General features: G+C 43.5%; 1 protein-coding gene across 3 annotated transcripts in view; it reads right to left on the reverse strand.

Moving 5' to 3' along the window:
* Positions 1-8,773, reverse strand: part of ARHGAP11A (Rho GTPase activating protein 11A) — a 146,528-nt gene extending 137,755 nt beyond the window's left edge. For all 3 annotated transcript variants that reach the window (XM_078659448.1, XM_078659447.1, XM_078659446.1), the window contains exon 1: positions 7,648-8,773. In XM_078659448.1, coding sequence (XP_078515574.1) covers positions 7,648-7,791 — 144 coding nt within the window. In that variant the 5' untranslated portion in view covers positions 7,792-8,773. The remainder of the gene's footprint in view (positions 1-7,647) is intronic.
* Between the last annotated feature and the right edge of the window lie 3,480 nt (positions 8,774-12,253).

Genomic DNA, 12,253 nt, shown 5'->3' on the forward strand with positions numbered 1-12,253 from the left:
AGACCAAAGTACATGAAGGGCCTCCTTTTGCTACGTTCCTGGGGCAATTGTTTGTTGTGTTGGAGTTGGAGGAATGGTTGTTTGGGCCTAGTTCAGGAAGAGGAGATGCTGTGACCTCAGCCAGGTGAAGGACTATGTCCCCCTCCTTACCAGTCGTTGGAGGGAATATGCTTGGCACTATAATAGAGTCAGAAAGGACAAGCTCGCTGGCACGTTGATCATCCTTAGTTTGAGCGTTAATGATAGCGAACCTATGGCAGTGCTGGGTTTCCAGTTCAGGAATCCGATTTTCCATGAGCGCCAGCCTTGTTAGCAATGGTGACAGTAGAATGTCTATCTTTGAGACTATATTTCCCCAAAAAAGAGCGTTAGACTGAACAGAGATAGTTGAAATAACTGAGGGAATCATAGGATCCTTAGACTTTTTGGGGGCGGAAGATTGTTTTTTTGATTTTGCTTTAGCTTAGTTGCCAGATTAGATATCGTCTGCTTTTCATCGTTAAAAGGAGCCGCGCCTCCTGTGCTGGTGCATTTTAGCTGGGGTGAGCAAGAGGAGAAATGTTCAGATAATGAAGGTTCCGACGGGAGCATCATTGAATAATCAGCTTGGGACATGCCAATGGTTGGAGCAGATGGAGGAAGGGTGACTTCACCTTGAATGAAGACCCTAGGAATACCTGGCGGTATTTCTTGGGGTAATAATGAGGGAGCTTCAGAGAATTCAAGGGCTACTCCTGGGATTGTACTCCCAATGTCCAAGGATAATCGCATTTCTGTACGCTATATTTCCTTCGTGATTACACTCGCTGCTCTAGTCAAATACGAGTCCAGGGTAGCCCTACCCCTCCATTGACTTTGTCCCTTAATCCCCTTTGTTTGGCCATTACTAGAGAGAATATAACAGTCACTATACCTTATCTTGGTCGTGATCGTGACGTTGAAGGATATGCCCAGCCCGGCCTCTATCTGGCCCTGACTGGCAAGGACGGCCACGCCCTTGGCCCAGGCTTCGCCCGGCACGCGTTCCGTGCAGCGGACAACGCGCTTAGATTTCAAGCAGCCGTGGTGGGAGGGGCTGATGAAAGGCAGCTGCGCGACACCGTGGGCTCCTGGGCCTCCGTGTCCCGGTCAGCAGCAGCAGAACGATGCCCCCCGTTACTCCCAATACGAAGCGTCACCCGCGGAGCGGGTGAAGCGAGGAGTCTTTGCGCAGCCGGTGGTGGGAGGGGCTGATGACAGAGAGCTGCGCGGCCCCGTGGGCTCCTGGGCCTCCGAGTCCCGGTCAGCAGCAGCAGAACGATGCCCCACGTTACTCCCAATACGAAGCGTCACATATACAATAAAAACGGATTAAAACAAAAGAACTATGCGTGCAAGATAAGGTCTAGCACCCAGAAAGATTTAAATAAAAGGAGTGCATTAATGCGCAAGCTATGTCACCTTGACATCACATTTGATGACGTGCACACAAATTGCACAGTTTCCAAGACCTTATCTTGGACACAAGAGAATGATCTACGTAATTCGCACTTGGATACATGCGGTAACTGCGATGATTTATATCAGGGTTTCTCAAGCCTTTATATTGAGACACAATGCTCAGTCAGCAGCTCAGTAAAACCGTGCTAATATGAAACTAATTACATAGCTCATAATCAGCACCCACAGAGAGCTCTAAGTGAGAACTGAATCGTCTCAAGAAATGGACAGATTTTAACAATCAGCTGTGGTATTCGCGCTTCATCAACTGTAAAAGGATTAGAGAGGAGAACCACAGGGTATTAATGTGATAGATTATATTAAAGATACAGATGAAATGTAAAGCTTCTACAGCCAGTTACGAACTACAGCAAATTGCAATCAACCGAGACTGCAAGATATTCCTACTTTTAGAAGACTTGTAAGCTATTGACCCATGCAGACAATGTAGGTAGTACATGAAGGAATCTATAAGGCCACATTAATCGAATACTTGTACACAATCTTAAATGTGATATTTGAAAACCTGCATAACACCAGGGAAAAATGTGACTCCGGGGACCTTTCATGACCCACACACAACTCACAGTTGATGCTTGGAACACACAAATAAAGAGCATGCCCAAAGCAATCCTGGAGCAATCTGACCTGCTTCCCTAAGTACGTACCAGTGACACAGCAACGTCCCATCAAAGAAACATTTTCAGATTGAATTTCAGTCCAGCTATGATGCTCTTTAACAATGATGGACACCAGAAAAGCTGCTAGCCAGTTATGCACTTCACAAATCACTGTGTTTGTTACAGAAATATGGCCAGGGTGTACAACTAGACTTCTGTAAAGTTAATTTTGCAAAAGTGAATCCATCGGTGGTGTGATACAGGTGACACATGTATTGTATGCCCTTCTTATAAAACAATTTATTAAAATAGGACCATGCATTACTATGCTCTCTTTGCGTGCTAATGGGGTTATCAATGGATGAAGTACAGCAAAGACTGCATTTAAGGAGGACTTCAGTGGGACAGGAAACGATGGTTAAACAGCAAGACATCTGCATTCCTGCCCAGCCAGCCACCTTAAGCCTGTTGGAAATAGTGGGTGGTTAGGAGACATTTTCTTTTTTTAATGTGCTTGCATAATTTAGTAATTTAATAAATAAGTCAGTTTGTGCTCAGGATTTGAGGACTAAACGGTCTTATGTAAGGTGTACATGATTTATACAATTACCGAAGATTGTTTATTGAGCGGGTGAAGATCTTTTTCTGCGCCGTGATGCTCTGTGGGCTGTCGACTGCTTGAGGATCTCACAGGAGGGGAATTTGTCAGACTTCAAGAACCCTTTGGAAGCCAATGCTCTTAACACAACAAGTGACTTCTGATTTTTGTTCAGATCCAGGCTTGAATCGGTAGCAAAAAGGAGAAAAATGCTTGATGGCGTCCTACTCAAAATTAAAAGCGCATCAATTTTAAAAATTGTAAAGTTGAGAGGTGAAAGGAGGTAAGAGTGTGTGGTTGGACAGAGATAGTCCGAAGCATGCCAAACAGCCAAAATAAGTGACTGGTTGTGCTCCACCTTTACTTGCCCCTCAGACGGACTGCTCTAGTATGAAATGCCTGTTGCAAAGCTTGGTTCTGTAATTGTGCATTTACGTTGTGAAAGCATTGGAAAGCTAAAGTGTCTAAAGCATTCCTTTCATCGTGCTCAACTAGGCAGTGAAAAGCGCTACACAAACTTAAGAAAACGAAACTTGCCAAAATAGAGTAAAGAAACAAATGGTCACATTTAAGGACATGTTACCAATGATTTATTGTCCCTAAGCCACTTGTTTTTTGCATAAAGTGCAACTCCCAATTCTTCTCATGACTTTACACATGGTGACAGGCTGGTTTGAAATTCAACAGCGCGTGAATGCGAGACCGCAAGGGAGCGGCTATGCAGCAAGTGTCAGCGAAGGAGCCAGCTTGTGTATGGGAACTAATGGATGTGGGCAATCAGCTGATCAATGGCTGGGATGAAAGTCCCGAGAGCAAGCAGAACTGGTCAGAAAGTTACAGACTTTAAAATTCAGAGCAGACCGCAAGTACATGCAATAACTTAAAACACGAAATGGGTTCTGTTCTGAATTGAATAAAATGAGTTTAGTTTTACTTATGCATTTATTTTACATTTCTACCCAACTTATAAGGACGGTACCAAAAAATATAGATTCATGCATAGAATGCCTGGATTGTGAAGTTAGTCTAAAGACTGCTATTGCCTCAGCCACCGACTTGTAAAGGACACGACCCTGTTCCTAAGAGGAAGTCTAATGTGTAAAAGTTCTAAACGGATTACAAGTTACCCGTTTATGCAGATTTAGGCTGTATCCTCTTTCAGATCCTGCAGCACATCCACGAGGCAGTTTCACATCCTACAATGAGGAGCGTGTGAGCAGCGTTCCAAAAAATTGCTTTAGGCAAGTTTTAGCGATCATTAACAATCCAATACCTTGGCATGATGGGTTTTACAGTTAAAGACCTGCATAAAATACCGTATAAAACAAAGGTTGGAGAAGCTTCGCATGCGTGGACACCAAGTGTGCTTCATGCAGTGCTTTTTCCAATGCATCATCCCAGAGGTGCCAAAACTAAGCAAGACAAGGAGCTGCACTGTCAGTGCAGATGCCCCATGAATGCTAAAACCACCCCTTGATTATGTCTGCCGGTAGAGGGAGAGTGCGCCGCAACTACATTCCCCTTAACCAATATTTAAAGAAATCCCCAGCACTGACCCTCTCCTACGTGCAAAACACGGGTGCCTTCACTCCTTACAAAGGACCAGTTAGTGTCCGGGATATGACTCATGTAGGAAACGGCTGCAGGACACAGTTTCATTCAAAGGCTCTGCAGATGAAAGGGCCGGGTTCAGAATAGCATTTCCTCAGGGCCCGTTTTTGTGCTGTTGGCGCCCCGTCCCCCAGGTCAGCGCCCGGTGCGGCCGCACCAGTCTCACTGCTCTAAAGCCGGCCCTGCTGCTACGGTCAGCAATTACTTTAAAAGTAGTACATCACCATTCTTACCAAGTACGCGAATCTGAACGCTAAATTCACCTCATGCAAAAAGGAGTTTTTGGCACTTTGTACTGCAAGGGCCTGCAAGCTTCTAACAGATAGCTGCACTATTTCGAATGGTTTACTTTAAAACTTAATTATCAGTCATATGCAATGTTGAGCAAAACTGAATGAGCCTGGTAACCACAAAATCAAACAGGGGACTGTGGAGATGGAATTTTGAACATTATAGAGGGAAGATGCATGTACAAATTTTAGCAGATGTCTGATGCAACTCACTGGGCTAAAAAAGGTAAATATGTAAACACTTGCTATTTTTAAATAAGAGATCACTTTCATATGAACAAATACAGATTGCAACCATGTTTAACTGGCGTGCAATAATTTAAAAGTATGACACCCGCATTACGCAGTCAGTTCAAAACGTAACCACTTATTGCAAATCTATCCCTCACCAGAGCCAACAATTCCATGGTAGGAACACCATTCCGTCTTTTAGTTGTTAAATTCGAAAATGAACTGTCCTACATCCAAAAACACAGCAACCTAACAGATATAACGCTACCTTGACTATTTACCAATCCCATTTGAGATACTGAGATGGAGTCTGTACCAGAAGGACCCAGACTCCTCCGGGACTTTGCCCCAGAACTCGCTCATATCTATCTATCACACCCACCCTCCCCGAGTCATGGGCAGTCAACGTGTTCTTTCAGTTATCCACAAGCTCTAGGTTACAACTTTAAGAAGCATTGCATCACTGCGTGGTTGGATGTTCTATACTTGTACAGAACTATGTTGAAGTTTCTGGATGCTTCACTTGAGATCTGGATGGACTGAATGTCTCCACTGCTGGCTTGTGTCCATGAATAAACTTCTTAACATCTTCACTGCCTGACCTTATCTTCCACTAAGGCCTATCACACTACTCGGCATGCGCATGAACGGTACACGGTATATCCCTAGATGTGCCACAAACTTCGCCTAGGCAAAGCAGCGAGTGGCCAGCAACTGGCTTAGTTGTAATGGGAAGGTGAAACTCCACTAATAGGGTATGATGCACAAATGTAAATGCTCTAGTAGCTATTCAGTACCTACTCACCATTGGGGATGATAAACAAAAAACCTCATCCATACAGTGTACCTGGGAGTCCTCTTCCATGGTACTCATTTCCAAGACCAGAGCAAAGTCACAGGACTTTCTAACAGCGCAAAAAGTTTTCCACCCAAATCAACATTTTCTCCTCTTCTACTACCAAATGACATCACCTCAAAAACCAATCAAATCTGTTATCAACAAACGGGATTGCTTGAAATTTTCGTTTCTAGGAAATGTGGATGAGAACCTACAAAACATGGTCATACCTGTTGGAGCAGGACTCGAAATCGTGGGATGCACGTCTGAAATACTGCAGCATATCTGCTAATTCCCATGAACTCCCGGAAGGTGGACAAGAATTCTTGCACACCAGACAAGTTCACAAATGGACCAGGATTGAAGTGATCGTCAACCATTCAAAGTACAAACGCAAAAGAGTTCCACAAAGATAGTTGAAAGCATCTTAGTAAAAAACAAATCTGTGCTAGAAGAAAAGCCTCAAGACTTCAAACCCAGCGTCCTACAGATTAGGTCATTAATCTTTCTGTATGAATTTGGGTGGGGACAGTGTTATGTATATAAGCATGCCATAATACCTAAATAGATTTTTATATAGATACAGATATTTTTGAAAAATAATATATTGCAGCCAAAGTCAGACAACATACCATATGCTTCAAAACAAATTGTATCAAAAAATGCAAATTATGGCAAGCGAAACGCCTTTGAAGTACAGCACTGTGATCTATAGGTGCATTACACAAGGTTTTCACCGGATCTTTAAATAAACCAAGATTTTGTAATAAAATTCTACACTATGTAATTTTGACATGTGCTGTAAAACATGAGCTTCTACCTGAACACTTTGTACACTCTGACAAAGATAGATCTTCTCTTATAAGAAGAATTTAAAAATGTACTTCAGTCAATGTCAGAGAAGCAGGGTTGGTTCAGTGCTGGGTATCTTGCCTGCCACGTGGGATATTTAGGTTGGAACCACGTTTATGTATCAACAAGGTTTAGGCTTTAATCCTGCTGCTGAGGTGCTTTTCCAAATAATTAATTCTCCCAGGGACCGAGCTACCTTCTTACAACATAACATGTTGCGTTCTCTTCCAAAACTCAATTGGCAAATTGTTTGAAAGTACAAAGCCTTTTTTCCAGAGTACTACTTAAAGGACATTAACAAGAACCAACCAATTTACCACTGCACCTCACACGTATACACTTCACTCACTTTGATGGAAACAACACACAGCCAAAGGTGAAGAGTGCTGAGCACATTGTCGAGCTGCTTACAGCATGAAGTTATATTCTCTATTTCAGCTGAGGAAGCCAACAAGTGAGCCATTTGAGATCATATAAGTATACAGCACAAATACAATTAAAAAAAAGAAATAATCAAGTACAATCTATAAAAATGTTTTTGTCTAAAAACACAACATTTATACAATGATCTATCATTAGGTGCTTTCAGTGCAGTTCATTTACAGTACATATCAGTTTTTGATAGAGCCTGGACCCATCAAATCATGAAGAAAGGGGCCTTCTTTGCAGCTGGGCATGCAGGCCTGAGGAGCTGGTATGCTATAAAGACGGACAAGAAAGCTCTTAAGAAATTAATCTTAGCTCTATTCTATCTGCAACAAAGGTATTACACAACAGCCACGGAGCATTTCATATGACAGACCGCTGTGATGTCACAATTACCTTACAATTAGTACATTTACAGTAGTCTCTGGGTAGCCCAATTACTCAGCCAGAAGGATGTCTACCGAGTTGAACGCTCACTGTTGAAATGGGGAATAACCTACATGCCAAGGGTGTGAATCCTGGTAAGGCCAAGTCAGCCTGTCATCTTTCTGAAGATCAGTATATTAAGGACCAAACATTTGTTAAGATTAACACTTCTTATAAAGAGAGCCTAGAAACGGCACAAGTGTGACAGATATTTATATAATAATGTATGTCTCATATTAATACCTTCACGTGCATCTGACCAATGTTTGTACTTACTTTGTCAGGGGTCCCCACAAATCTCACTTCTTCGTGAGTCAGCCGCTGCTTGCTGTTCCAGCGCTTTACTTTAATGCCATAGCCCCGCAGTTGCTGCACCACTGCGAGACGCAAAAGACTCTTGTGATCCGTCAGAGGTTTCATACTTAATTACTTAAATGGGAAACCTGGTCGCCTCTTTTAAAGGACAATGGGTTGCAATCGATTGGCTTTGAAGTACTCCAAAGGTCATATACAATGTAAAAGTTGTACAAGCCTTGGGTTCTGTGCAGACACTATTGCAATCGAACCCGAAGTGGCACAAGCACTGAGACCCCAATTCACACTGTGCGCTACTTCAATCAGCGGGAGTTTTCTAAAACTTCAGTTTGTTTAGTAATGTTTATCCATCCAGACTATGCATTATAAACCCAAGCAGTCCCTGATAAACTCACTCACAGCCTGCCATCCTACAGATCATCCCGAATACTTCCTGGATCCCCTTACTGACATACTACACCCTTCGGTTGCCCACTTACTAACAGTTGCAAACGTACTTATAAAAACCTGCTTCTTTCACTACTACTCACTTTCTACGACTCTCCATCAGCTACGTAAACACCTTCTCACCTAGCACTACTCATTACAGCCACTCCGACCCACTCACTGAATCCCCCACTGACTTCCTGCCAACCACCCTTCACCTACTCAGCCCAGCTCCCCCTGAGGTACTTTGTTCCACTTGTGTCACTTCCTGCCAGCCCTTGACTTACTTGGCCCACTCGAGTTGCTCCTGTTCAACATCCAGGCACCAACATCCCTCCTGGGTAACTCGTCACTCTCCTCCCATTGTGCTGCCTGGTCTGTCTGCTGCTCCCAGTTACACTACAAGCCCACGAGCCATCCACAACAACAATCCTCACCCTTCCTCCAATCCACTTTCAAATGTTGCCCTCAGCCCAGCAGCGCAAAGCCCCCGTCACCCCATTAGCAACCTCCGGCCAGTCCCTAACTCTACCGGCATCCCTGCCCCTGCGCCCCCCTTCTCTCTCCAACCTCTTGTTCCCCTGACCCCTCTCAGCTCCTTCTCGTCAGACTCAGAGCAGCTTCAAGCACCTCGCGCCGCTACCCGTCCTCTGCTCCCATTGGCTAGCAGCGGTTCAAATCGCAGGACCCCGCAGTCACCACGGCGACAGAGGTGCCCGCGCCGCGCCTGTCAGACAGAGAGCCGGGCGCTGATTGGCCAGTTAGGAGCTGGCAAGCGACGTCATGTTTTTATTTTCAACAAGTGAAGTTTTATTGAAAACGCGAGAGACAAACATCAGCTGCTCACGACACCCATCATGTGACGTTGAAAAAATAAACAGAGGGACGGATAACGAGGCTCTCTATGCAAATGCGATTGACCTCGTGATTCCGTCTTTTTAAAAAGGTAAAATACACGTGAACAATAATACCAGCAGTGCAAGTAAATCATAACAGTGGAACTCCCAGTAGCGATTGCTTCCTAAATAAATGGCATGATTTTATTTATTTATTTATTTATTTATTTAATGCGATTTTCTATAGCGCGAACATTACCCGGTGTCAGAGCACTTTACAAAAGAACCAGTTGCGTTACATAAGGACTTTGGATTACATGAGTTACATAAGAGATACAAACAGAAAACAATTCAAAATTTGCAAACATTCGTGACAAGAATTTTCAATTCTATTAAGGACTAGGAGGCGAGGATTATGCTAGTCTCATTTCTTTATTGAAATGCCCAGCAGCCAAGTAAAAACCACATTACCCAGAAACACTTGGGTGATAACCATGGAGTCTTGCACTATAAATAGACATGTAGACAATCCCACTTCCTCTTTCTTTGGTGAGGAGTAAATCCAGGAAAAACAACAAACAGTTCAAGAAAGTCAATGTAACAGCAAACCCCAGTCCAGGGAAAAAGACGGAAAAGTCCAGAACCGCAACAGCTGTAGGCAGAAAACAGGATCCATCTTCAAAGAAGAAAACAGGAGCTTCTGATGAAGCAAAGCTTCGCATATTTTGCGGCTTGCCGAAGTCAAGAACCTCATTTATGTGTAATAAGGTAACAAATGTATGTTCTACTAACATTTATTTTTTGTTTAGGCAAAGTTTACGAAGCTTGCCTATGTATATTTCTAATACATTTAATCCGTGTACTTTAATATGGCCGCCGCTTGTATTTTAGTTACTGCGCATGCGTCAGCCACACTCACGTGTCCTGACGCGTCTGCAGAAGTGGAGGGAAATTTATGCGCATGCGTAATGCATAGCTGTGCCCATCATGTGGTACTGCTCGTGCCACTGCTCTTGTGCCTGTATCCATGTAGCTAACATTTAAACTGCATAAGTATATTTTATGATGATAAGTAGAAAGTACAAACTCTGTGATGTGTTTTCATGATGACATTATTATGTATTAATTTGTTTTCGCTTACTTTTCATGTACCGCGGGGAATGGGGGTCTGAGTGAAAGGAGAGCCATATTGGAGGTCCCTTCTGCGCCTGCGCAACTTTCTGCGCCCCGGTAGACCTTGACTGATGGAACATAGCCAGTTGGCAGCAATGGGCGAGATGCTCCTGAGAAAGTCACCTCTGCCCTGCGAGAACAGCGAATGTGGCTCCTTATATGTTACAATGTAATATTGTGCTGCTGCTTGCCGTGTAGCTTCTCATGGGAACCCCAATCTTCTAGGCGGTGCCCAAACATGCAAATACAGGCTTGAAATATTGAATTGTGATTGGTGTGTTACCCAAATCCTACCTTAGGACCAATCGAAATTGAGGGATTCTGACACTTTGCAACATTGGGGGGTGGTACACTGTCCCCAAACTGTATATCTACCCTGGGTTCACCTAGGGAACCGTCCGACTTGTCTGGTTTAGCTGACCTGTCACTGACCCATCGTACTCAATAGGTGACTGAAGATACAGAGCGCTGCGGAGCACTCTGTCCGAATTTGACCATAGACTAAGGTTCTACTGAACCTTAAAGTGCTGGCGAAGCACTTTGCTGGGAGTTCGCTGACCCAATCGGGGTCTTGATCGATAGCTGCAGAGCGGGTGGAGCGCAGGCGTTGCTTCCGAACTGTGGGTTCCGGTCCTGTCCTGAGGGTTTGCTGTCCTGTCCTGAGGTCCTGTCCTGATTCCTAATCCGAGGGTATCCTGTCCTGTCTGGGGTGTCCATTCTGCACCTGCTGTCCTTTGAGGGGTATCCTTCCTTGAGGGTTTCCTGTCCTTAACTGACCCGTGGCCAGGGTTTGGTTTCCACACCTTTCTAGGTAAATATTGCTCAGAACCTCTTAAATCTTGCACCTTCTGAATTTCTAACTTTTGCTTCAATAAAGCTTACCATTGCATATGTTATTTTTCCATGTCTTTCCGCAACTATTGAAAGTCATTTGCATTTTTCCATAAGTTTGTTCCTATGTCTTCTCACTTGTTAGAAATTATATTTTGCATTGCAGTCTGTCATTTTCTGATATGGTCTAGAACTTCATTGCCTAGATTGTTTAAAGGCCCGTTCACCTTAAGTGAAGCGTGTTACTCTTTATAGGCCCTCCTGTAGTTATACCCACATAGTCTGCCCATGCTTAAATACTTCTGAATAGCCTAGTATCTTCTCGTTACAATTTATATCAGTATTTTAATGATTACTCTGTCGTTATTTCTCTACAGTTACATCATTTACATTATCTTGGTTATTGATTGCTTTATTCTGATGTACCTTATACATGAAGAAAATGAACTTTAGATAAACATTTTAAAACTTCCCGTTGTCCGTGGTCATTTCAAACAGTATTTTGAATGTTATTGGTTGGGTTTGTATTTTGCTGCTTTTCCTTTTACAGCTAGCTCCCTGATTCATTGTGGTCATTAGGTACCCGCATCGGTGGATGGTAAGTCGGGTGCACTGAGAAATAATAGTAGGGAACACACACACAAATTGGTAGAGCTCGTGAAGTCACCTGGTCAATGTATGTGGTGATTTGAAAGTATATGGGCCCTGAAGCCGGAAACGGCGAAAATTATTGGTCGGGTGGCCTCTCGCGCTCTATCAGTTTTACTGGTAGCAGAGGTATGGTTAGGGACTAGTTAAAGGTTAGGCAGGATTAGTTAGACTAGTTAAGTCGGAAGCTGCTAGTATATTGATGCTGCTAGAAGAGCGGCTGTTCTAAAGAGACCTGATCAATCTCTTATGAATACGCACGAATAATATCTTGTAAAAACAATTCATGAATTGCTGTATTGTTATTATTCTTGTTTTTATATTGTTATATGTATTAATCCATGCGTTCGTAAACCGTTTAATTTTGTGTTGTCCGAACTCCCCGGGGAATTGAAAGGGCAAGTGGTGAATAGAATCCATTGTCCTGAGGTCACAGGCTCGGGGAAAGTTAGGTGCAGGTTAAGATAACCGGGAAGCACTAACTAGGGTTTTCTGAATACATGTGTGAATAAATGTCAGTAACGGGGTTCATTGGCAAAATTCCCATAGTGGCGTAACCTAGTAAGGGTCACATCGGAAGAGTAGCAGGTTCCTCGGAGCTTGGGTGAAAGCAAAGGGGTCCGCTGAGAAACCTTAGACTCAGATATATCCCG

This window comes from Lissotriton helveticus, chromosome 9, assembly GCF_964261635.1.
Source record: "Lissotriton helveticus chromosome 9, aLisHel1.1, whole genome shotgun sequence".
Lineage (NCBI taxonomy): Eukaryota > Metazoa > Chordata > Amphibia > Caudata > Salamandridae > Lissotriton > Lissotriton helveticus.